At 51.7% G+C, this 27,205-nt stretch overlaps 1 protein-coding gene across 6 annotated transcripts in view; it reads left to right on the forward strand.

The window, feature by feature from the left end:
• The window catches only part of LOC144949278 (transcription factor 12-like), a 245,543-nt gene extending 226,397 nt beyond the window's left edge, over positions 1-19,146 (forward strand). For 5 of the 6 annotated variants that reach the window (XM_078879208.1, XM_078879213.1, XM_078879209.1 and 2 more), the window contains exons 15-20: positions 1,709-1,897; positions 15,794-15,920; positions 16,357-16,558; positions 17,127-17,362; positions 17,789-17,944; positions 19,003-19,146. In XM_078879208.1, the coding sequence (XP_078735334.1) occupies positions 1,709-1,897; positions 15,794-15,920; positions 16,357-16,558; positions 17,127-17,362; positions 17,789-17,944; positions 19,003-19,025 (933 nt within the window). In that variant the 3' untranslated portion in view covers positions 19,026-19,146. The remainder of the gene's footprint in view (positions 1-1,708; positions 1,898-15,793; positions 15,921-16,356; positions 16,559-17,126; positions 17,363-17,788; positions 17,945-19,002) is intronic. The other variant, XM_078879212.1, reaches the window with a different exon arrangement.
• The last annotated feature ends 8,059 nt before the right edge of the window (positions 19,147-27,205 follow it).

A 27,205-nucleotide genomic window follows, 5' to 3' on the forward strand; every position in this document is an offset into this window, starting at 1 on the left:
ACCGGTACAAACGCCGTGGCACGCGTACGCCCACGGCCGTCACGCAACGGCAGGAGCCCGTTAGCCAAGGGGGTCGGCTGGTACCCCCTGGGTTGGCAAATGCTACCAGTGTCGCTCGTGGGCAGTGCCGACTGCGGACAATGTCGCGAGTGGGCAGCTCCACAAAGAAAGTATCCCCCATGGGCAGTGTTCACCATGGGCAGTGTTTACCATGGATTATGTTCCCAATGGACAGTGTTCACTATGAGCAGTGACCACCAATGGGCAGTGTCTACCATGGGCAGGGAGCTTGGCACACATACCGTCTGTTCTGTAGACAAACTCATCTATTCAAACTCATCTAGACAAACTCATCTATTCTCGGATTCCGTGGATGTTTCTAATGTTGTCAGCTGTCCCTTTCGTCTTGCGTATAAACTAAAACTAAACTATTTCAGATGTTACCACGTAAGGCCCACTGAACTATGTAGCTCTTTTACAGAAGGGGCTTGGTGACAAACGAAGTGGTTCATCACGTGGAAATTTATAGCAGTCAAATAATCTTAACGTTTATTTTTAAATGTGGAGGGAAACACCGGAGGACCCGGAGAAAATGAATGCGACCGTGGGGAGAGAGAACACGCCAAACTCCAACTATACAGGCATCAGTGTCGGGATTTAACCCACGACCTCGTGCATACCAGGCGAGGTAGTTAACATCTTACCACCGAGATATGAATTACCTCGTCCGTTAACTACCTTGGCCGTAGAAGGAGCTCTCATCGGTGGAGACGGACATCCTGACTCTTCCCCCCAATGATGTAAACATCACTTAGCTGCAAATCGTTGCTTTAAAAGACAAACGTTACAGTCGTGCGGAGAGTTTGACCCTTGGCAGCACAAGCCATCGCCGGCTGCACATCGAGTGAACTTTTACAGAACATAAACCTGGGCGGTTGAATTACCCTGTGGTTGCCGTGCTTTCTCTAGAGCCAATTTCCTCGGGGTTTGACCATCGGATTACCTCCCTTAACCCCGATGGCCAATGGTGTCAGTCGGTAACGTTGATATTTTTTGACGAAACCTGTCGGAGACCTACGTTGGAATGTTGGTTTTACATTTCACTGTTCCTCACTCCACCTTCCGTTGAGTGTTAATTCATTTTAAATCCCATTACAAGTATCCTGTTACCGTTTTGCTTGATAAGTTCATCCATTCATCCAACATTGGTTGTCTATGTTCCACTTTGTAAAAAATATTTGCCTATAAAGTTGAGTGCAAGGATTTGGACAGGTCATTGGGTATATCAAAGTGTGGCCAGAGATTCCTCTAAACTCAATAGAAATGCATTTATAGTATTTATTTGAGTATTTGGCTGCTTCTAAATTCCACGCGATAAGCCACTTGGTTGAGTTATCATTTGTGGCGCAGGTCACTTCTGAAAAAAGAGCTCTACAGCTCAAGTGGGGCCTTACCTGGTAAAATACATTAACAAAAATGCAGTAACTTCGTTCGTTCTACTGAACATATAAAGGTGCACGATGACTGGGACAATGCACGGCACCACGGCGTAGTAATTTAAAGTCGGCTAACTTTTTGACACGCGGTTTGTCCGGCAGAGGCCAACGCGCACGCTCGCGGTTGCCCCCCGCGCCCTGTCCTCAACGATTCTTCTCCTTCCTCTCGCCACCTTTCCCCCGCCCACACCCGTGACCGTACCGACCAATAGCAGAGCAGGATGGAGGAGCGGCTGGACCGATTGGACGACGCCATCCACGTGCTCCACCGCCACGCAGTGGGGGCGCCGGGGCTGCCCGCGACCCACAGCGGCATCCTCAACGGCCTCATGGAGGGGCTGGCCGCGGGGGGCTACGGGCCCACGAGCGGTCTCGGCCCTGCGGGCAGTCGGCACTCGATGGTGAGTGCGGCCGCCGCCGCTGCTGCTGCATTCGCGTTCTCTCTCTCTCTCTCGCGGTCTTTGCCCGCGTGCGTTCGCTCGGCCACATGGAGAGTTGGGGAGTGGTGGCACCGCTGGCCATCGAACAAAGACGGTCACTGCATCGCTCTGCGCTTTCAGATGCGCTTCTGCGGCCGTCTGGAACGCTCTTCCGTCTGATATTAGGAAGCCGCTGGCCCTATGCACTTTAAAATCCTCTAAATTTAAAACTCAATTCTTTAGAACTGCATTTTGTGTCTAGCTTGTTGTCCCTTCCCCCGCACTTCCGATTAGCACGGTTGGCTACGTACAGTACGAAAGAAGTTCAACATACACACATACCCTATCAAGACGCCACGTCGCTCCTACGAGCCGAACGACTTTAGGGCTTGCCAATTGGTAGCAGGACTTGGCTTGGGCCTCCTCTCTAATTACGGCTTCAATTTTGAGGGGAGTTATTTGACCGTATTTCACCATGCCGTTCATTATTGTGGATTTTATTATTCATATGTGTGAACTTCTTTCGCACCGTACGTAGCCAACCCTGCCAATCGGGTTGGCGAACGCAGGAAGCATAGGCGAGGAGGTGAAAACGGTAAGAGGAAAAGCGGGAACGGCGGAAACAGCACGACGCTGCAGGCCCGACTAACTCATCCAGTCCCACCCACCCCACTCTTTCTGGACACGCGTGGGCTCGAGCTGCGGCAGAACCTCGTCAATCCCAGATGCGGTCTCTTCAGCCACCTTCGGGTGCACAGATAATCCAACTTTTCCATGAAAGACAATCGTCATCCTCGATTGTGAGGGATAGCCTGTGATGATGATGAGACGTGGAGCAGATCATTGCAAGTTCCTGTACTGCCCCCTACTGCCCTCATTATAGTTTTTATGCAATTGATGATGACCCGCCCGCCCCCTTGCCCCCGCGGTTGGAAATCCTGGGCAGCACGCACGGCTCTGAGCCTGGGTTTGAATCCTGGGCACTTGTCCAGAAACAAAACTTGCTCTTCTCGAGCGGAGCGGAGCTCACGGTCCTCAGCCCAGTTTAGCGGCGACGAATGCAGGAAACACTATCGTTATGTTAACATCGTTGTTGTTTGTCCTTGTAGATTATCCGAGCTCAACTCTTGAGGGTTTCAATAATGTGTGCGTCGGTTCCCTGACGAACACTCTCTTGAGAGCAGCGTGTGCATAGCGGCCCGCGTAACGGCACACATAAGAGAGCTGTATTGGGGAAACGGCAGGAAGCTTTTTTGTGCCGTCGTCATCGTCGTCGTCGTGGATTGTGCTTGACACTCGGCTGTTGGTCGGAGGCCGTGTCCAGAATGGGCATCTCTTACCATGTGGTGTGACGGTCAGCAAGCTTTGGAGTGTAAATGGTGGTCAGTGACTTCCCATCATCTCTCTCTCACTCACGGTTGACACGACCATTGGGCAGTTGTCATTTGCAGTGCTGGACCCAAGTAATTGGTGACACAATTCTGCTTGTCCATAATGGAAGTTTTTGGGTGAGATGGCGTAAATATAAATGTGTCGTTAAACCCGCCACCACCCGACACAGCCAATTAGTAAGGTTTGTCACGTAAACAAAACATGGCAATTCGTTACAAATAATAATGCAATTTATAATACGCGCAAATTTGCGGACGTAACGGCCGCAACTCAGAGGCGCGGAGCCAAGCTCAGAGTCACTCGAAAGCGTGGTTAGAGAGGTGAGTTTTTAAGTGTCTCTTGAAGGAGGCGATTGAGGTGATGCTGCGAATGTGTAGAGGGACAGCGTTCCAGACTGTTGGGGCGGCCACCGAGAAGCGGCGCATAGACATGATGACCATCCTGGATCTTGGTATCAAGAGGAGGTCGTGAGTCGCGCAGCACGCCGCTGTGTTGGAGAGTAAACTCGCAACATTTACAATTCGAGTCCGACGTTTCGCTGGCGGTTACAACCAGCATCGTCAGGCGACAGCCAGAGTTGTGGAGAAATCCTCCTCCCGTTTCGTTAAGGGATAAATGTGGTGTCGTCATTAGGGATAAATGTGGTGTCGTCATTCGTGTGCCAATCGGGTGCGAAGGCCAAATTCTGCTTGTGTCTGTAGGAATATTAAATTCAACAAACAGCGGGTTGCGCAAGTCTCCGCGAAATTCGGTTTGTCAAAGTAGGTTGAATGCCACAGCGTTACGGGACAGTGAAATTGGTAGGAAAATGTTCGCGTGGAAATGCAAGGGGCTTAATCAGCTTCGAAGGTTGTTGCCACTGTGCGTTTCACAATGTCGAGTTTATTTTTAGTTTATTGGTAGATTAACTTTTCTGCAAAATGAATTACGGTGCTTGCCACTGCAGTCGGCTTTCCACCCTGGCATGGGCTTCAGCGGTTGTGTGTGTGCGCGCGTGTTTGACGAGCAGTGCAATGGAAAAAGAAAATCACCGCGGTACCTCTGCCTGCGTGCCTAACATTTAAAATAACGCAGTTATACTACCTGCGCGGGGGAGGGGGGGTTAATCTGATGACAGGGGCCAAAAGTAGTTTACATTTTTTAAAATAAAACGTAACGCATTCTCGTAATAATAAGAATAACAGGCTACGGGGATTGTTTTTGCCGAACAACACGAGAGAACAGTTCACCCCTCTACCCCCATCCTGTTTTCAATATTCAGAGGCTCGTGCCGGAGACAGGGAGCCCTAGGGGCTCGCGCGGCTTGTGTGGTTTTCACATTCCTCTCTTTTTTTATTGTTGTTGTTTTGGTGGGCTGGGGGGGTGGTGGTGGTGGTGGTGGATGGGGCAACACCTGTCGTGCTGCTGTCTGCATTACTCGCTCTCTTACAACCGCGTGCGGGGGAAACGAGAAGAGGTGTGGGGGGGGGGGAGTAAAAAAAAACACGCAGAATGGCCTTGTCCAATCGACGTGCTCCGCAGTGCTTTCGTGCGCCTGCTGCTGCCGCCGCCGCTTGTGAAAGGCCATCTTTGTCACGCACGTGTGTCACGCACGTGTGTCACGCACGTGTGTCACGCACGTGTGTCACGCACGTGTGTCACGCACGTGTGTCACGCACGTGTGTCACGCACGTGTGTCACGCACGTGTGTCACGCACGTGTGTCACGCACGTGTGTCACGCACGTGTGTATGTTGAACTTGTGTTCGCACCGTCACGTCGCCAACCGAGTGTGCGTGCGCGCGATTCCCGCTCACGGCCACCAACGGCAGAGACTTATTATCTGACCGGTTCTTGGTTTTCCCTTAGGTGGACTAGGCATCAAATGAGAACCCGGTGCGGTGTGTCAACACGGAGACAAAGGCAGGCCGCGCGTGGTGCTGGCCACCCACCCATTTTGTGTGCCTTGCTGGCTTCATTACAAACAGCATTTCCAGCAAAAAGTATGCCGTGGCTATATGGGGGGATCTTTGTGCGTTGTGCGTGTGCTCGTGATAATATAGGGAGTGGTGGCGTATTTATGAGCACACTTAGCGACAATCATAGCGACCGAGGTCCGATTACCGGCCATAAACTCTCTAATCCCTGGCCAGAGCCAACCCCAGATCAACTCTGCCTAATATCTCTGCATTGTGTAGTCTGTGAACATCGGCGCTCGGGAGACGGAGGGAGGTGGTGACGCCTGGTTTTTGACCCCACCACCGTCTTGTTTTTTTACTTCTGGCGTCCTTAGGTTCCCTGATAGACCTCGCTGCTCAATGGGATAGTTTAGTTTTTTTGGTTTTGGTTGTCGTCGTCTTCTGCATTTGCGTGCACGTGGTGTTGTTGCGCTGTACGTATATAAATGCGCGTGAGCAGTGCCAATTCAAGTTGACTTTGTTGAGCCAGCTGAGAACTCGATAGAACCAGGATGAGTCTTTTTTTTTGTTCAACAGACTGACCTGCGGAGACATTAGTCTGGCAGTAGGGGGCGATGATTGCTGCTGTGTGTGATCCCATAAATCAATAACCCCCAATAAAGTTATCACGTTGATCTTTACGGTTAAATGGTGTGTGGGGGGGGGATCTGCCCTTGCGTGTCCGATAGTCGGGCCTAATGCACCGCCATTCTACAGCACGGGTAGATGTTGTTAGACTTGGCGTACAGGACGCGTGGATGCCGGGGGTCGAACCCAGGGCAGGGGACGTGATCAGTCCCAGCTGGCAGACGGGCCACGCATGATGCTGGCCCCACCACCACCGTAACAACCTTAATAGGCGCTCTCTAACAACGTGCGCTCGAAAAGACTGAGCGGTTTAACAAAGAGATCTTTGTTTGCACGTGCGTGCCAGCGCGTATATAAACAAGCTGCGTGCCATTTGCCAAAGGTTAAAAATGTCCCTCTGCTGTACTCTACAAGCCTTTCACAGCCTGAGCGGGGAATGTGTACACATGTGCTGTTTACACTGGGTTGGTCATGTAAATAGATTTAATAAATGAATTAATAATAATAATGCGTGACCTTTATAATCATGTGAGAGCCCATTGTCACAGCGCATCTTTTGTAAGGCTGACATAGAATAATATTAACAATACCAATAATAGCCGTTATTAGCTGTGAATAATAATAAGTAGAAATATAAAGTAAATGGCGCATCAATAGTAATACGTTACGCATGATGGAATTATGCTTATCATATCCTCACGCCCGCGGCAACGCACGTACATGCTGTTGATGCGTAGCCCTGCATGTGAGTTGCACCATTTCTGGTGGCACTGGTAAGCCCCACAGCAATGGGCAGTGAGTGGGCAAGTGAGCACCTCGCTAATGGTAAAACTTGGGGCTGGTTGTGGCCACATTTCACTTGGTTGTGCTTTGTACCACAAACTAAATTATATTACTCCAAATTAGATCACACAGCAGCAGCAGCAGCAACATCGCCCTCTTCCACTGCGGAAAACTAAACTTTTTATTTTATTTTACCAGGTTAGGCTCACTTAGCTCTGTAGCTCTTTTTCAGAAGCGACGTGGCCGAAAATGATAGCTCAACAAAGTGGCTTGTCACGTGGGAATTTATAGCAGCCAAATACTCTAAGCGCATGTTTCCAAATGTGGAGGGAAAACCCGTTGGATCCGGTGAAAAATCCACACGACCACGGGGAGAGAGACACGCAAACTCCAAATATACAGCAGGCGTCAGGGTCGGGATCGAACCCACGGCCTCCTGTATACCTGACGAGGGAGTTAACGTCTCCTAGCCACAGTGGAGCCCAAAACTTGGCAGGACCCTCTGGAAAAAGAGTCTTGAGTATCAGTGGTGAGGCTTTCCCTGTGTAAACAAGTGGAATAACAATACAACAATAACCTTTGCTTTTTTTTGCATGCGTTAATTTGGCTGTTTATTCACATTTGCATATGTTTTGGTCAGATGTAGTAGGCACGGCAGCTTCATTTGTTTGGCAGATTTAATTAAGGGGGGTTGGGGGAGGTGACATTTGTCCTGGCATTCATATGTATTTTACTGGCCAGTGGGCATTGGAAGAGCATGTTCTCATGTTCAGAGCAGGACTTTTATTCTGAAGAGTGGGCACTTCCTAGCAGGAATGTATCTCCTGCCCCCCCCCTTTTTACCAACCAGCAGCTGTATGGAAATGAGAGCCATGGAATAAAAGCGCGCTTTGGACGAGCGGCCGGGGCGTGGTTTATGGGTTTTAAAGGAAAGAAATATATATTTTTTAGTGCACATCTTGGCTTTTGGGGTTGGTTAGAGCCTTTGAGGCCAAACATATGGTTATTACTGTAGCTGACAAAAGGGGTTTGGGCGCAAATGTGGGCGTGCGCTTTTTGCACCTGCCGCGGGGAGTGAATCGTGCGCGCCAAAAATGAAATGCCTGGAAAGAGAAAGAGATGTGTCCGTGGAGCCAGACCGGTGCCTCGTTAAACACAAATTTAGTATCCCTCGTACGACCAAGGGGAGACCCCGTTGATTGTTCGTGACGAGGGGAAACTGTGGAGTTTCTCCAGCAGGCCCCGGCTGTGACTCCGACGATACGCGTGGCCTCAACGTCCGCCTCGCGTGACAACATGCACTGGTGATTATGCCACTGCCATTGATTGGCAAATGGCAGTTGGTGTTGTGTTCGTGCACATCGGCAAGTCATCTCAGTCAGTCGGTCCATGGCACTTGGGTCTGCCCCGTGACCTCTTGCCAAGCGGGCGTTCGACACTTCACGTGGCCTCAACGTGCACATGGCCTGGCACAAGCGCCGTGGTGACGTCACCGCCACTTAGTGGCGAATGGCGGTTGTTGTTGTTGTGTGTTGAACTTTCTCTCGCACCGTACGTGTGCCGACCGTGCTCGTCGGAGGTGCGATTAGCACATACGCGTGTGTACGTGTGTACGTGTGTACGTGTGTACGTGTGTATGCCGCACGAACCCGCCAAACCCGAACTCCGATTGCCGCTCGCGACCCGGCGCAGTGCGTCAACATCAGCAGTGGCGCTGGCCACCCAAAACTCCCCTCGTGCGCCGTGCCGACCTTCATAGGTGCTCGCTAACAGCACTTGCCCCCAACGGTCTATTGTGGGGGGACAGGAGGGGGGCGGGGGGGTGCAGGGGGCGGCGTGTGCGCACGTCCGTTGTGTGCGGCGGCGCGGTCGGGCTCGACGCCAATGCTGCAGTGGAATAAAATAAGTCGATCTAATAACCAACACGTGTAGTGCGTCCCGTGCGGGGCTCAGTTATTGCCTAATTTTGTATTTAAATGAGCGCCACTAATTAGCGAAATGCCGAGCATCTGCGCCTGCGCCGGATTTGTATGCGGTGCGAGCTCCGGGGCTGTGCACCGTGGCGATGACAAAGGTCCCCTCCTCTTTGCAAGTGAAATTGGGGATAGAGGAGGAGGTGGTGGCGGTGGTGGTGGGGTTTGGAGGTGGGGGGGGGCGCAGGATTTGGTGCAACAATGAATAAATAAGAATATAATGAATGAGAATTGGTTAATGAATGAGCGCATTTAATTAAAATGGCACAGCAACAACCTCACGTCTTGGACACATATGTTACCGCCCATTGTTCGTTAAACACCTAGAGGGTAAAAACAAGTTCTGTTTTGCGCGTAAACCCACAGTTTACAACGAGTCTGGGCTACCATTAAAGTGGTGTTAGCCGTACGCGAGTTCTCGCTCAAACGGGCACTCACGGCATGGCTCGTCCACGCTTTACAGCCCTGAGCCAGCTGTGTCAATTCCAGCATTCGCGTGGCAGGGATGAGTTTATCCTTCCGACAGTCGCCTTAACCGCTAGACCTGAGAGGGAAAAGGGCCGAGCTTTAACACCCAACCAAGATTTGCGCTTTCGACTTCGGAGCGGCCAATGCGTTATGCGTTCCCGCAGTCGCCGTCGATGTAAGCTCGCGTTGCACGCATTCTCGTTGTCGCTCGGCCCAGCGGCCTCGCCACGAAGCCCAGGGGTTCGATTGCCAGTGCCACCGGTAGCGGCGCGTTGCTTAGCGCAGCGCTCGGCGTTGTAAATTAAACGCAACCCAGCCATCGGCACGCACGCACGCACGTGTGTACGTGGTCGGTCGTGCGTCGGTGCTATCACACGAGTCTCGTCCCTCAAACAAACTTCCACGCGGCCGCCGGCGGGCAACTCTTCCTCTACCGCCGCCGCTACTCTGTGCTCCTGGAGTTCGCTCGCGACGTGCGGGTTATTTTTTTTGGCACGAACTTTAATTTAAAAATTTTGTACCGAGAAATGTTTTCCCACATTTTTTAATGGCACGGTGCTTCCGACTGCTGTCTTCATTTATAACTCTGGAATAATAATAATAATGCGTACAACCTTAAGGGGCACACAAGTGATTAAGGTATAAATGACAATGTGGTACTTGATAAAAAAAATGTTTACCCTTTTATTTGGCAACAAAACTGACACAATACCTGCAGTCGGAATGCAAACAAAAAACACAACTCTGATAATGTATGCACTGTCCTTGAAGTTGATTGGTCCACACCCGAGACAGCTTTCATTAGAGCCTAGTCTCACATGGTGTTGGACCAGATGACGCCAAAAGGCGCACAACTCAACAGACAATGCACCATCAGAGTATGAGAGCTCGGGGGTAAGCATTTACACCATTGGAACCTCATTTTTACTGGCAAATGAGGTTCCAATGGTGTAAACGTGGACGGGATGAGTCTTGATTGTACTGGCAGCGGTCGCCCTTTTGCAATTTGTTCAAAAATATCCGCGTATATACTGACTGCTGTGTCTGTGCTGCGTTGGCAGTGCAGAGTGAATGGCCTGGCAGAGAATCCCAGCGAATTTACTGTGGCCAGCAGGAGCGGCCAGCACAGATTTACTGCTCGTTTGAAATGATCCACCGCGGACTTCTGTCGCTAATGGCTCTCATTAGCCAATTCGTTTTTTTGCCACTCCAGCGAGAGATGCCGGAGATGTCGGGCGCGTAGATCGGGTGGTTTGGGTGGGTGCGATGAGGAGGAAGAGGGGGGAGAAGAGGTGGAGCAGGTGCAGACAGGTAGAAGCTTTGATCACAATCTGGACAAAATGTAGAAAACTGGCAGAATGTCGTAAACATAACGCGATGTGAGCTTACACGTTCTCATTGTAAAATGTAGATATGATGAGAACAAAATGCCAGACCACACTGACTTTGACCAGGCCTGTCAAGTGCTGTTCGACAACCCGCAGTCAAGAGTTAAAATGCAAGACATTGCAGCCCATCATCCCTCCAAGGGCAATAAAATAAGCACCACTTTGTTGGAGGTGACGGTCCACTGCCATAAGAATATGGAATTTCCACCATTGGCTTCGGCCCACCGACAGAGACGAGCACTGCACTGACACCTGGATTTGTGGACCCGCTCGGGCTCTGAAGAAATCGCCCTCATAATCGGGGGGGGGGGGGGGACCCTAGCGATGCATCGATTAACTCGCGTTTCTTAAGCTCGTCAGACCTACGTGTGGCGATCCCTACATCGGGACGCAATCTGGATTCGTATCGCGTCTTGAGACTTTGTACAGAAAAAGTGGAGCACTCTTATTTCGCAGACGGGGAGAGGACCGTGACCCGATCCTGGAACTTGTTTTGTCTGCCCAGTTCACTTGAATGGGCCCGCGGCTTTGGTGCTCGCAAATCCGAGTCCTTCACCTGGCAGCCGCTGGAGGTCGTTAGTTACCACCGTGTTACAAACATAATCGAGTCTTGATTCGCAATAGTTCACCATAACGCCCCGGCCGCGGGGGGGGGGTTAGTGAGTGGTTCCGCCCGATACTCGGAACGATTGATATCGTTTGGAGGCGGCTGTGCGTTTTTTGACACCGCATTTTAAAGCGACGCGGTTATTTTTTTCGCGCTGGCAAGCGCTTGGCTCGTTAGTCCAGCCGCCACCGAACTCCGGCCGCTCCGTATTCCCCAGCGCCTCCCTTTCCCCCCCCGTGGACGATCGTATCGTGCTTACCAATCTCGCTCATTCCCATGCAGATGGCATCGGCGAGTGGATCTGTAGGCATCGGAAGCTGCACCACAGGGGGGGGGGGGAGGAGGATGATGTGGGGAATGGGGCGCAAGGTCCAGGTGTTCGGGACCCCGCTGCATCTGCTGTAGATGCGGCACAGAGGAGGAGTTTGCGAGGATATGTCTGCGAGTGTTTTCATAGCGTTTGTGTGTGTGTGTTTGTCGCGTGTGCGTGTGTGGGTAGCTGCTGGTCGCTAACAGCCCTTGCCCTTGCAAATTGTGGAGGCTATGCGGGGGAACTTTGTCTTTGTGTGGGTACACTGGAAATGTGGGGAGTGGTCGTGCAGCGGCTATGCTGCGAACCCGACGACCCGAGTTCGATTCCCGCTCTCAGACACCAACGCCAGCGACGATTATCTGAACCGGTCCTGGGCCTCCCCTAGGTCGACTCAGCCTCCAATGAGTACTCGGTGCGGTGTGTAAACATCGTTTTTGAGCATTTGTGTGGCGCGTGTGCGTTTGTCACGTGTGCGTTTGTCACGTGTGCGTCTTTGTCTTTGCGTGCGTGTGTTTCTGTTTTGTGGTTTAGCGATGCATCGCCACGCGTAATGCCAAGTCTCATGAGCCGAGTTTGTTTGTCTGTCCAGATTTCGAAATTGAAATATGATGTTATTTATTTAATATTTTGACAATGCCAGCGATAATACGCACACGCACACACACTTGCACGCGCACAACTCTCTACACGCAATCATTTGCGTGCCTCGAGATATGCATTTACAAATACAATTTACACTTGTAGTCCAACACACGCACACGGAGATCTCTGTGTATAGCAAGAGCTGTTAGGGCCAGCACGGCACCACACCACACGCCTTTGTCTCTCCAGCGGCGATGTTTACACACTGCACCAGGTACTCATTTGAGGCTGAGTCAACCTCGGAGGAGGGCCAGAACCGGTTCAGATAACCCTCACCGGTTCGACGGGTTCGTTGCAAACTACCGCTCCCCCACAGCCACGTACGCACACACACACGGACACTTTGATAAACGCGCACAGTTGCATATTGCACGTACACACGCACACGCACGCTCGCAACACGAATGTGCCGTGGCCTGAAAATAACGAGCGAGCGCTGGAAATGTTTTCCCTTCGCCAAATGCTTAAAACGTGGACAAGAGCTTATGATGGAAATGTCATCGTCGCGCTCGAGATGCACGCGCTTGGCCTTCCGACGGATTTGCTCTTCCCGCGGGAAATCTCTGCAGCTGGGATTATTCTCTAGCCTGTTAACCATTTTGGGTTTTTTTTTAAAGGGGAGGGGTGGGGGGGGGGAGGTAGTGGGGGGGGGTAGTGGGGGGTGGGTAGTGGGGGGATGGGGTGCAGAGGGGAGGGGCGCGAGAGTGGGTGGTCGTTTCGAGAGCGGCTCGCTACAGTTTCTGCCACAGGTTTTGTTCAAAGCCATCGTACACTTTGTACGATGCAAGTAAAAAGATCCCCCTTATAGCGTAAAACAGACTGTTGGGGCAAGTGCTGTTAGCGAGCACCTGTGAAGGCCGGCAGGGCACATGAGTGGGTGGGTGGCGAACACCACGCCCAGCCGACTTTGTCTCCCCAGTGGCGACGTTTACACACCGCACCAGGTACTCATTTGAGGCCGAGTCAACGTAGGGGAGGAGGTGCAGTACCGGTTCAGATACTCGCCACTTGTGTTGGCCGTGAGCGGGAATGGAACTCGGGTCGTTGGGTTCGTCGCGCAGCACGCTAACCGCAACACCGCCGCTCCCCGCCTTTGTACGATACACACACACAGCGAGACAAAGCCAACGGACGGCCCCGCATGGGCAAGTGCCGTTAGCGAGCGCCTGTGAAGGCCGGCGCGGCACACAAGGGTGCGGTGCGTGTCAAGTGCCACACCCTGCCGCCTTTGTCTCCCCAAGTGTCAATGTTCACGCACCACACCCGGTACTTACGTGTCGGGCTGAGTGGGACTAGGGGAGGCCCAGTACCGGTTCAGACATCACGTCGCTCATGCTGGCCGTGAGCAATGCCACTCCCCGCAAGATGCGAATGCACGCGTGTACACGCATGCACGTGCACGCGTGTACACGCGTGCACGTGCGCATATCCACGTATGCACCCAACACAAAAGCTGTAGTTATATGTTGACAAGTGTAGATGTGGCCTCAGTAAAACTTGTCAGTCTGTCAGAATGGAAGTGAAACAGAGGTGAATGTGTCGAGATCGGAGAGCACCTCAGGCCGGGTAACAAGTCTGTTACGAATCACGTGATGCTGTTGGCTGGCTCCGATTGGCCATCGTGCTTTGTGTGAATGGAGTTCCGCAAGGTGGTGACCGACCCCATACACAGATGGGGCGCCACGGTGGCTATGAGATGTTAACTACCTCGCCTGGTGTGCAGGAGGTTGTGGGTTCGATCCCGACCCTGACGCCTGCTGTATATTTGGAGTTTGCGTGTCTCTCTCCCCCCGTGGTTGCATGGATTTTTCTCCGGGTCCTCCGGTTTTTCCCTCCACATTTAGAATCAACGTGCGTTTAGAGTATTTGGCTGCTATAAATGTCCACGTGATAAGCCACTTCGTTGAGCTATCATTTGTCATAGCCAACTCTCTTCTGAAAAATATCTATGTAGCTCAGTGAGCCTTCCCTGGTAAAATAAAAAAATAGTTTAGTTTCTAGTTTACTATTTCTTTGGCAATGGACGATACTTTCGTGGTCCCCCGAATCAACAACAAAGATTGTCTCTATGCAGGGGAAGCTTCACAAACCCCTCTTTTGAAACGGCCATTTCTCTCGCTAACCCCGGCGCCTTTGCCCTCCGGCCTTGGAACGCGAGGACACGCGCCTGCGGCCGTGAGCTCCACCAAAACGCGCACCATTCCCTTGCCGCACAGCCAAGCGAGGTGGGAAACACTCCTCCGCCGTGGTCGGGGTTTAAACGTTATCCAAGGGGCAGTTGTTTTTTTTCGGGAATGTTGGGGGGAGAGACGAGATGGGACATTTGCCTGCTGGTCTCACGCAGCCCACGTTGAGGTCCACAATCAAACGGCAACAGGGCGCAGCCAGGGCTTACGCTCTCGGCTGCAAATGTGAGGAAGTGTGCAGCAGCAGCAGCAGCCTTGTATAACGCGTCGGTGGCTGAGGCGGGTGAATTCAATTGAAGCTTCTCTTGAATTTTTGCCAGCGAGGCGTGGAGCACGCCTGACCCCTAGTGGGCAGTCTCCATTCACAGCTCCGTCTACGACAGGGTCCCCTGCAAACTCTCCAGTCCTCGCAACCGACCACCACGCTACGTCTTTTCTACGTTTACCAATTTCTCTCCCCCCCCCCCCTCCCCCATTCAAGGAGTAACAGCTCAACCCGAGCTATCAATTGCTTTGGCGTTCGCGTCGTCTTTGCACCGTTCGCCTTTTGGCGGCCTCTGGTGTCTGTGGCACCGGTGAGACAAAGCCACAAAAGTGTCTGTCTCTGGTGTAGGCCAATTGGGTTTCAAAGTGCATAGATTGTCAAAGGAGATTTGTTTGCATTTTTAGCACAAGTGCAGTCTTGATGCCTTGTGATAGGTTCTTCTTTGGTGTTTAAACATCTTAACACCTCTGGCATTTATGCCAGACTGGATGGGTAAAGCAATGTTTTTGTTGTAACTCTATAACTTGATAGAGGAAAAAGAACGTGACAAACATTACAAATGAGGTGGTCGCAACGGGCTTGATTTAATGTCGTTGTTGAATTGAATAATTTCCACCAAATTGTGTCAAATTAAACTGCGGAGGTTTTTTTATCGGAAGTGCTCGAGACGTTATAAATACTTAGAGGTTTATTTGTTTAAACGAAATATTTTATTTTATTTGCTTAAATAACAAATGAGTGCATATTTTTACGTAAATACTGTGTCTTACTTCCATGTTGTCATATGACACCGTACTTATAAATACAAAGGTTCCTTGAGCCTTAGTGCTTTTGTTCGCGAGCACCTATACATTTGGAACTTGCTTGGTTGTTGTTACCGCGCTGACGTGGTTGGCACACGGGACTTTCAATCCAGAGGGTGCCGCTTCGACCCCATCTCCCGGCGCGACGGTTGAGACGGCGGTGGTGGCGGCGAGTTTCTCAAATCCCCCCCAGGCTCTGTCCACTCCGGCCAGCAGTGTAAAATGGGTCCAGGCAGTCGATTGGCATGTCAAGTGGTGGGCTACTCGCACCGCTTCCAAGACGTCCGGCCAGCGTGGAGAAGTCGGGAAAAAATCCTCTTTAGAGGGTTTCCTGAGAGCTCCCTCTCATCTCGTGGAGGCCCAGTGGCATCAACTAGACACTGCTGCGCCAGCGTCGGTAACAGAGATGAGCGCCGCTGCCCCAACACCGCTTTGACCATGAACGCACTTACACTTTGAGCCTTTATTAAACCATTTGCATGCGTTGCCCGTGTCCGTGCGTGTGTTGCTCCGTGCGCTTCCACGCGTCGCCAGGGCGGGCCCCTTCGGGACGACGCGGCTGAGATCCACGCGACCCTCGCGGCGCTCGCGGGCAGCATGGCCGGCCCCGCTCCTCCGGCCGGCGCCAGCAAGATCAGCCCCACGCCCGACTCCTACAGAGGTGAGCGCGGGCGCCTCGCCCCCAAAGTCTCCCCTGCGTAGCTCGCCAGCGCCGTACGTACGCCAGAGGTCGCAATCGGGTACCCGATACCCGTACCCTAACCGATACCTGGCTACCCGTACCCGGCCGGGTACGGGTACCCGTTTGCGACCCTGGTGCGGCCGGGTATGGGTACGGATAAGGAATCAAAACCCGTTTGCGACCTCTGACATACGCCCCCTCTCGCCAACCGGCCAGAGCAAGGCGTGGGGAGGCCCGGGGTGACGGGTGGTGGCGTGCGCCGGCGCGGGCCGAGCCTCCTTGGCCGTTGGCCGAACTCGGCAGGTGAACTGCAGCCGCGAGCGGAACGTCGCCAGAGCGACGAGCGAATCCCCCGTTTGTCGTTTTGTTGTTTTCCTCCGTCCCCTGCCCTCGCCTCGCTCCGCGGTGCGCCCAGTGCTGGCAGCGCCCCCCGCGGCGGGCAAGGACGACTCCCAGGGGGGTCCCCCTCCGGGGCTCGTGGCGAGCCTCAGCACCATCCTGTCCAGCGTCGTCGACGCGGAGCGGAACGAGAACGGCGGAGAGGAGGAGAGCGACCTCATGGACGACCGCGGCTCGGAGGACGACCACAAGAACGACTCGCGCAGCAGCCGGACCAGGTGGAGCTCGGGGAGAGGGGGGGGGAGGTCTCCTTGAGAGGCAACCTCGCCCACGCGCCTTTTGATTGCTCGGCGAGGTGGCCCGACGCGCGTTTCTAAAATGCGCCCACCACGATCGCGCGAACTCCAGCAGCGGGATCTTTGTTTAGACCGGAGGAATCCGATGAGCTATGAAGCTCTTTTTCACAGGTGTCCAGTAGGGATGGGTCGGCAATTTACAACAACAAACAGTACAAAGACACGATAGAAATAGAGAAATAAATATGATGCATACAAGTATAAATTGCACAAGTACATGAATTCCTGCCGATGTTTCAACACCAAATGCAGGCTGTTGGGTCTTACCTGTTAAAAGAAATAGTCTAATAGCTTTAAAAACCACGGTTTAGTTTTCATAGACTGCGTTCCTTGTCAAGCGCGTAAACGCAGCTGCCATCGCCGTACGGTCTCCGTCGCTCGCAGTCGCATGCTCACCCCGACCCTCACTTCGCCCCCCCGCGATCGCTCGCCGCTCACCTGGACCTCCGTGTCCGTACCCCCTCCTCCTCCTCCTCCTCTCGTCGCGTAGCAACCACGAGGACGACGACGAGGACCTGACGCCCGAGCAGAAGGTGGAGCGCGAGCGCGACCGGCGCATGGCCAACAACGCGCGCGAGCGTCTGCGCGTGCGCGACATCAACGAGGCCTTCAAGGAGCTGGGCCGCATGGTGCAGCTGCACCTCAACAGCGAGAAGCCGCAGACCAAGCTGCTCGTGCTGCACCAGGCGGTCGCCGTCATACTCAGCCTCGAGCAGCAAGTGCGAGGTGTGGACCACCACTACCTCCTCTACAACCTCCACGACCACCACCACCACCGCCTCTACAACCTCTACAACCACGACCACCACCACTACCTCCTCTACAACCTCCACGACCACCATCACCACCACTACCTCCTCCACAACCACCACCACCAACATATCCACCACGGCTTGGTCTTGTGTGTTGTAGTCTCAGCATTATAAAGCACGCCGGAGAGCACGACGCACCCCAAATGTGTGTCCGGTGTCAGTAAAGTTATACAAATCTGGTCACGCTCGCACACACACACGCACATACGCGTACCGTATTATGAGACGCACTGCAAACTGCTAAATACAACAGTGGGGAACGTGTGCATGTTATAGTCCGGAGAACACAAAGCGTGACTTTTTGTTGTTTGTTTTCCCCTTCCCCGCGCCGCCACTGCAGAGCGCAACCTGAACCCGAAGGCGGCCTGCCTCAAGCGGCGAGAAGAGGAGAAGGTGTCGGGGATGGGGGGGGGGCGGCGGTGGGGTCGGCGGCGAGCCGACTCACCCCGGCCTCAACGACCAGAACCCCCTGGGCCAGCTCTGAAGCCGCCGCCAGGTGAGCGCGCGGTGCCGCGGGACTTCACCTCGCTTAGACCCCTTCTACCGTGTCGCCATCGTGGCCCCCCGAGGGGGGGGGGGGGGTCCATGCCTGTGGGGGGCGCTGCTGTAGAGCCCTATCTGTCCCCGCGATTGAACCGCGTTTTCGGGCGCGGCGAGTTGGCGGTTCCCGCGGTCCCGGTCACCAACAACCGCGCGAGGAATCGGCGCGCAGAAATGTGGCTTTTATTCCACCTCGTGAGAGGGTGCAATGCCGCAAATTCTGATCTTTGCTTCGGTGCAGTTAACATCTTAGGCCATTTTCTTCGACCGTCGGGCAAATCTTTGCAACGCATTTATGTCTTTACGTTTAGTTTCGTGCGCGCATATTTTGCTTATATTAGCGTCCTTGCACTCTAAAAAAAGCATAGGGCAGTGTTCACCTCAATTTTGCGCAGTGATGAGTCAGTAATGGGAATTACTTGTTCCCATGGCAGGAGCCCATGTTGAATTCCTCACACAAAAGTGGTGGTCATTTTATTGACCCTGCAGGGCAGACTGTGCTGATGGGCCAAGTTGATCCTGGCTGGGCTTAAACCCCGGGGGTCTCGTTACTAGGGGGCCCTGCTACCAATTGCGCAATAATCTGCTACCAACAACAAAGACAACAACAACAACAAAGACACGCACGCACACACACTCTCTGTTTTTAAATGTATCTCTGTTCCGCCTATGCAAAGCGGATGCCCCACACTGACATTCGTTTAAATTCATTTTAATAAAAATGTTATAAATGGCCCACTTGGGTTTTTAGAGAAAAAAAAAAGATTTTTTTCGACGGTTCATAATTTTAATATAAGCGTATTTTACATTTTTAAATGTAATCGTACTTTTAGGTGCGAGCCCCCCTCACGCCCTCCTTATTGCACGAATTTCTGGAGGGTTTTTTTCTGGCCGTGAATCTCCCTCGTATTTAATCGTGACAAAATTGTTGACTTACGTTTTTTACATTTTCTGTTTTTCGAGACGTGTGGAAGTAACTGTGGCCATGTTTGCGTTTTCTTTTTCCCTTTTCAGATGGCACTGCCAACCAGTTCTAACCGATGCCACTCTGAAAGTTTGCCAAACTTCACAAATGGATGTCTTTAGTGTGCAAAACGCCACTGACCTATTTCCGTATTAATATAATAACATGTTTTTTAACGTAAGCAAAAGGGAAAAAGGGGGTGAGTGGCGTGCGGGTGGGTGGGTGGGAGAAACAAATGGGAGAAATTTTAAAACAAATGATTTACAAAAGTTAAAAGTGGGACAAAAGTATCCAGCAAAAACTTTCAACAACATATCAAGAGCCTACGGCAGGGGGGGATACCAGATCTGGCAAGGATGTCGACGGTCGGCGGAAAGGGGAATGGCATCGCGACTTAAACCAATAACAATAGACCCACCAACCACCACGATGACGACGACCACGACCACGACGACAAAGGGATAAAACACAAAAGCAACAGCATCCGCACTCTTTAGTGTGGACAATTTCATCGTGCCTAAACCATGTTTGCTAATTAACGTTTAAAAAAGAAAGAAAAGTCGACAAGATATATTTATTTATTACAACTCAAAATGAAAAAAAGACTAAAAAAAATTTACAAGTAGCAAAACCGTTTTTTAAAACTATTTTGGATAATGTTGTTGTTGTTGTTGTGCAGACTACAAACGTATTTTATCCAAGCATTCCTTGGGTATCGGACGTTGTCTTAAGGTTTAACAGACACAGTGCTTGTTTCGGGTGGTAGCCGATGGTTTTGATAATGATGGTGGTGGCTGTGCGTGTGTGTGCGCGAGTGTGTGAGTGAGTGCGTGAGTGTGTGCGTGAGTGCGTGCGTGTGTGCGTGCCCGAGTACTCGTGTGCGTGCGTGCGTTCCTGCGAGCGCTCGCCTCGTACCACGTGTTTGGTTTCGGAACCACTCGAGAGCCCCGCCGCCCGGTGGGCTGACTTGGTTAAAAACGCCACTCTGGGGAGGAATTCGAACGAAACCTCCCCCCCACGGTTCACGCTGTCACCATCCACGCGTCCCGAGCGCCGTTTTCTTCATTCTGCTGAACTACGTTACGCGTGTGCTCCCTTTTGTTTGTTCTTCTTTATTCTCTCTGCGGTTGAGGCGGTCGCTGGAACCGAACGTCGTCTCTCTTGCAAAAAGCCCGATGCCCCCCCCCCTGAGTTTGGACGCAACCGCGAGAGAACGACGCACCCCGCGAAAGCGACGGACGCTAAACTGATGGGCGCGAGGGAATTGGCGGCGTGGATTAAAGGGCGGCGCAGGCCAGCGTGTGCGCAGAGCTTGTGCCGGAGACGACCCTGCCCCCGGCGTTGGGCGGCACGGCAAGAATCTGGCAAACCGGCCGACTGAGATTTTGTTTGCTGTCTTTCAACGAAGCCGTGAGTCTCGCCGGTGGTTTTCGTAGTTTGGGATTAATTTTTTTACAACCGTTTTGTTTTTTTGGCAGTTAATTCTTAACATTTGGAATTGGACTGTTGACACCAGCATGCAAAGAAATGTCACAGGGTGCTCTCTGATAGGTTCCTGCAAGGAACTAAAGGGGTGGCTCAAATGGGAAGTAATGAAACCCCAGCGGTGAGCGGTGCTGTAGCCACCTTACAGGATTTAAGGCCTACCGCGCGATTCGACGTGTTTGCTTCGTGCCTAGCCGGACGTAGTGCGCAAGAAAAACAAACAAAAAACATCGAAGCGGCGAATCTTTTCTTTTCCGTTTCTGTACGCATGCGCGTGCGTAAAGTGTACCTTTTACACGGTAACTGGGCTTGTTCTGCGGAGGTGAATGAGGGCAACGCTTATCCCCCCCGGCCACTCGGCACGGCTCGCTGAGTAGTGCTCGGCACCGGCTCGAGCCGTCTCCCTGCTTTCAGATGTCGACGCTGAAATACCGCAGAGTCGATGAAAAAGCCTTTCCGTCATTCGTTGACTCGCTACTTTTACAAACGGTTACTTTTAAACCTTTTAAAGTTTTTTTTATATCACTGTTGTCTTGATTTCAAACCTTAGGCCATGACTCCCTTGTCTTCTTCCTGTATTTTACGTTTTCTTGATCTACAATTTAAAGTGGCTATGGAGTGGACATGACCCATGGTCTCGTTGTCTGGGAAGGCCTTTTTAGTTTCTGGCCATTTGTTATTTTATTTGTAATCATGAATGCAACGTCTCGTGTTTGAGTTGGGGCTTCCACCTCTAAAAAAAATAGTGATAGGCCGCAAACTTCGGGAATCGTTAATTTTAAAATTAGTTTGTATTTAAAACATTTTCTCGGCTGCGTTGCTGATGTCAAGAATCGAATGAAGAATGTTCGTTTGGTTGAACTTGGCGATAGAGAAGCACAGGCCTGCAACATGCTGGGACAATAACGCAGTGAGGTGTAGCCGAGCATCTTCTACCGTATCTTGCACGGTAAACCTGGTGCAAATGAGGCGCAAATAATCAACAGCGTAATGATTATCATAATAGTTGATAGTATAATCACAATCTTCATCATTGCCAAAATTAGAAGTCATCCTCGGCATTTGCTCAGTTATCATCCTTGCCGTTGTGGTTGTGTCCACCGTAGTTCGGCAGACCTTGGTTCAATTGACGGATTGTTTGGCTTTTACAGTTGTTTGATAAAATCAAACGCAAAACTAGGTTCATCTGTCTTTTGAGCAAGTCGCAAGACGCAAAACCACTGTGCCCGGTACCCGCTCGTGATTCCCAGGGGGTCTCACCAGTGCCGGCTCGTGCGAAAGCCAGGAAGCAATCCCAGGACCTTTCCCACCGTTGAAGACATTTTGGGGTTTGCAACGTTTCCACCTTGGAGTGTCAAAGCGATGGAGACCCAGGGGTCATCCACCGGTCAAAGCAGTCGATTGAGCACTGGAGACGTTTGAAAAGACGCAAACGGGAGAAACGTAGTTTGTCGGCACGCATCCCTTTGTCACGGCCACCAGGGAGCGAGGCTTTAGTTGTGGCCTTGTGCTGTCCCCTAAAGCCTCGCGACGCGCCGTGTCAAGCCGGCCGTCTGACGAGGGGTGCTGACCTTTTGGGGGCTCCTGTGGAAATGGCGCCGCCCGCCGCTGGAGGTCGTCGCGTGGCCGATATTCCCGCTTCTTCCTGAATTTGCGGCTAATCACTTTTTTTCTTCGCACCGCTGTTCTGTCCAGTTCCAGCGCCTTACGTCATCCATTAACCTCCGAGCAACGGTCAAGGCAATGGGATCGAAAAAGGGATAGCCAAAATATGATGAATAGGGTACATTTTATAGGATGCTACGGTGTTTTTTTCTTTTGACGTAAAATGCCAGTGCTCCAGTCGATGTTTTCAATTAAGGAGACGAAAATCACAAGACACATATCACACCGGCTAATCAAGGCCCTGCCAATGCGCGCGTGTGCGTTACCTGTGGGTTTCATTATTTGTTATTTCGATTTACAATAATGTTTATAAATGAATATTTGTTTTCTACAAAGTTGAAGCTCCCCCTGCCCGCTGTCTATTGCAACCACGACGGCCGTCGTCAACGTTGCGAGTAGTTTTTGAGAAGCAAAAAGAAAACGAGTTGTTGTGAATAACGTTTGTGCGTGATAAGCCACAGTGCCCTTTCCGAGCCAAGTTTAGAGAACGCTGTCATTTGCCAAGCTTCAACACCTTGCGATTGAAGTTGTTTGACTTATCCATGATGTGTTTTCTGACACCTGTGTCGAATTATGGAGTTGTTTTTTTTTAAGGTTCGTGTGTGTGGGGGTGAGGGGTTTGTTTTATTTGTTGATGGGTTTGGAGCGGACTCCCGGTCGGATTTGGTGGCCTCGGGGAGCTGATGAGCATGGGAAGGGACACGCACATGCGTGTGTGTGTTGCCGTTCGTAGACGGTGCCTCCCGGCGTGTTGCTGGCGACCCTGGAGGACCCCCCTCCCTGGGCGTTTTGTTAACCCTGCTCAGAGTTCACCTGGTTAGAGTTCACCTGCTCAGAGTTCACCTGCTCAGAGTTCACCTGGTTAGAGTTCACCTGGTTAGAGTTCACCTGCTCAGAGTTCACCTGCTCAGAGTTCACCTGGTTAGAGTTCACCTGGTTAGAGTTCACCTGCTCAGAGTTCACCTGGTTAGAGTTCACCTGCTTGGAGTTCTCCTCTGTCCCAGTGTTAGGCGGAAGCAATTAGCAGCATCCTCTCTCTACATTTCATTATTAACCACGTCGTTTCACTTTACACAATTACAACTGTACGTACATTCTGTACGTACGTTTATTTTTTTCTTCTGAATATAGAATCCAGTGGTTCAATATGTACACCCGCACAGCTTAGAACATTTAAATTGTGCCCTACGTCTGTGATTGGCGCAGATGGTTCGGGCTTTTCAGAACGCACCCAGCGTTATAGTCGGTGCGTCGTCATCGTCAACATTTCAGCCAACACACTGGCGTTTGTGCGAGGCTTATGCGTCCGGTCGCACGGTTTACATCGAGTGTGTGCATCGGAATGGGGGCGGTGGGGGGTGGGTGGTAGGTGGAACGATTTATCGCATGCCGCCGTGGCGATTTTGAAGAATGGCAGCAAATTCAGGGTAACAATTTTATTCAAGGTTCAACCGTTTTTATCATTGTCTCGCGTTGCAGTAAAATGGCAGCGCCGCCTATCCAAGTGGCCGCAGGGCATTGACGTGAAATCTTTACACACGTCGAGAGGAAGTTTCGGAGCGTACATTCTTGTACGCGTCATGACGTGCTGCTTGCACCGTGAGCTTGAGCGCAGACCTAGGTCGATCCCTAAATGCATTGCTTCTAGATGACAACAAAGACACAGATCCCCCGTGTAGCCTTAACAGACCTTTTGGGCAAGTGCTGTTCGCGAGTAGCCATTTATGAAGACCTACACGGCACACGAGGGGGTGGGGTGGCCAGCACCACGCCCGGCCGCCTTTGTCTCCCCAGTGGTAATGTTTACACACCGCACCAGATACTCATTTGAGTCCGATTCGACCTAGTGGAGGCCCAGGACCGGTTCAGATAATCGTCACCAGTGCTGGCCGTGAGCGGGAATCGAACTCGCGTCGCCAGGTTCGTCGCGCAGCGTAGCGCTAACCGCTGCACTCCCGCTCCGACATGACAACGCACAGACACACACCCACACACGGTGACAGCCGTGCATTGTATGACATTGTCCACGAAGCTGCTGGTGCACAAGTTGTCTTGTAGACCACACACTCCGACCGTTGAGATGGCACGAATCCTCAAAGTTGGGAGTGAGCAAGCGCGTATCGTGCATACGTCTCGCGTGCTCGTTTTTTATTCCGTCAAAAACAATTCCTTGCTCGTCTCGACCAAATTCTTTCCCCGTTGTTACAGCAGCACAAACACGGTTGTTTACGTGAACCGACTCTAATCGGCCGAATGTGGTGTTGAAATTCAAGTCGTGAAAAGTCTTAAACCACTGGTGAGCCGCGGATGCATAGCTCGGCAACTGATCGATATGTCGGCACGTATAAGTGATAATAATACTCTCCGTGTAAAAGTGACAATCCTATCGGGTGGGGAGGGCGAGTGACGGGGAATTTTTGGCATGAAGCTGCCACGTTGCCTCAACCCAAAAAACAAAAGTGGACCCGTTGTACTGGCTACGAAAACCCACCGTGTCAAGTTGCCGATTTGGTTGTGTGTGCAATGTGACGTTACCTTTACCCGATCAGTTTAGGAAGATGTTAAACGTGGTGGTTTTATAATTGTATATCTTTGCGATGCTGCGTGGTTTTCAAGTCCATGTCTTATCTAATGCAATCCTGTTACGTTTCTACGATACATTACAGAGCTGCCAACTTTTCCAATGTAATTGTGTTTGCTTTTGTTTTTTTTGGTGGTGGGGGGGAGGAGGGAGCTGGGGGGTCGATGTCCTTAACGTAGATTTGTATCGTCACTGGGCTCCTTGTTAAAGCGCAAGCTGGGATAGGCTGACTGGAGCTTGGGCAGGACGACGACACACTCACGTTCAGCCCCAACGTTAATGGTAACTTGGAGACTGACCCCCCCCCTCTCCCCGATAGGACATTTAAGATTCAGATCCAGTGCTCGTGTGCGGGTTTGTCCCCCCTATCGTCCAAATTATGGATTTTACCCCCCCCCCCGCATCAAAGCTGACGACAAATCGGTGATTTTGAGCAAACGGTCGGCGCATGCCCCACTATTTGTCACTTCCATTTTGGCAGCTGTGTTGCATGTGCGCCGAGGCATTACCCGCGCGTGCCATATCCAGTCTCATATTAATTTGTGTCCAAGCAGGCTGGCCGTTGAGTGCACTGAATGAGCATGCAAAGTACGTACATTATTTTTTTTCTCTCCTAAATTTGAATATCCATGCGCACGCAATACAACGGAGGCACACGGCACAGATTGGTTTCTGGAAGCCTTGGAAACAACAACAGAAACGTCGCTCCATCCAAACCGATCGACCGAATCGGAAGCGTCACTATCACAATCTCTGAATCGCACGACAGGGTCCGGCGCATTTCACGCCCCCCACTCGCACACCCGGCGGCGCTCAATCGGCCCTTTGGCGTTAGAGGTTCACAACTATGCCGAGTTTAAAGGAGTGCTTTGCTATTGAGTGCGAGTCTGAGCGCTCCCTTCAATATTCCGATCGCAAGGCTTGCTGTGAACCGTGACGCTCCGTGGATTTGCTACGCGCGGCGCTGCCCGTTCGACGAGATAGCAGAACCCCCTTCGATTGACCGGCTTCTCCAAACGCACTCTCCCGCAGCAGCAGCAGCAGCAGAGCAGCAGTTGGGCGCATTCTGCCGAACAATTTCACACCGTAATAGTGTCCACGTGTTTCTTTGTGTTGGCGGGTACAGCAGCTTCATGCAGACGTGGGATCAATGAAGGCGTCGTGGGCGATAACTGACCGCGTGAATGGAAGAAAAAAAAAACTCGTTTCGTCGCGACTGGGTGTTTTGGCGCAACGTTTAATTTGTCAAAGTCGTCGGCGCGTGGTTTTTTTTTGTGTGACATCGATAAGATTCCTCGTGTCTGTGCAAAGTTTTGTTGTTGTTGTCGTCATCTTTATTTTTTTTGGGTGCAGGAAATGAAATGTACCGATATCGAAATGAACCCTGATCGCTTCCAAATGAAACGGGCTTCCACCAGGGGTGTAGCCAGAGGAAGAAGGGCTCGGGGCACTTGGCCTCCTCCTCCTCCCCTTCGTCAATTACCAGTGTAGTGTTCTTAACCCGCCCCCTCTTTACGTGCAACCTCAAGCCTAGGGTGCAACCCCCCAGCCTTTGCGTTTTGCAGCGGGAAGCGCGTTTCCCTGCTGCGCAGCCAAGGCGCTGTGCACAACACACTGTGGCCATGGCAGGCTAAATACAAGCGGGATAATTAGCGAACTGCAGAGCCATCGTAAATCAGTGCTCTGCAGGGGGGGAGAATTTCACTATTATTCAAATATTGTCAATAAAACTAGTCTGACATTTCACTTGGGGAAGTTGAGAGGGCGTTTCCAGTCACGTGACCACAAGTGGCCAGGAGCAGGGCTCACCACGAGTGAGGCCTCCCAAACAAGCGGTGCCTTGAACAAACTGCTTCTCGGCGCGTGGTGCAGTGAACAGCGTCTCGGTGGGGAGGGGGGGGGGACCGCTGCTTCTGGCTGCAAATGCAGCCCGCGTGCTTCCCAGTGTTCCGCCATTTCTCTAGATTAGGTGAATGGGCCTGAACAAAAAACAACGGTTTTTACTTTGTCAAAAATTTCTGAACTTTATGCTTTTATTGGGACCCTGAACGATGTGAGACAATGTGGTTGTACGCATTCGGAGACACACAGCAGTACGATTCAAACGTTTTGATTTAGCCATGGACATGGGATGTGCATACCTGTTAACTCTCATACATACAATCCCTGTGTATGCACGGTGCCTGTATATATGTACACGCAAGTTGTAAAGTAAACATTTGCCCCACCGTATTTACTGTATTATATACAGTATTTTAAATGTGTGCACGTGTGTCTGTTTCCCCGTGCTCTTAAAAGTTCCCCTGAGTTGTAGGACAATTGGAACGAATTCCACATTTTTTTAATGACCCGGGAGAGGGGGACCCAGTCTTTTCCAAAAGCACAATCACTGTTGACTTCCCACCCAAACTGTGCAGCCTCGCACCGCGTGGATTCACCACTCACTCTACCGACCCCCGGACAGAGAGAGAGATGATGATTGATCCGATGCAACTGGGTCTAGCCACGACAGGGGGTTCAAA

The sequence above is a fragment of the Lampetra fluviatilis genome, chromosome 53 (assembly GCF_964198595.1).
Source record: "Lampetra fluviatilis chromosome 53, kcLamFluv1.1, whole genome shotgun sequence".
Lineage (NCBI taxonomy): Eukaryota > Metazoa > Chordata > Hyperoartia > Petromyzontiformes > Petromyzontidae > Lampetra > Lampetra fluviatilis.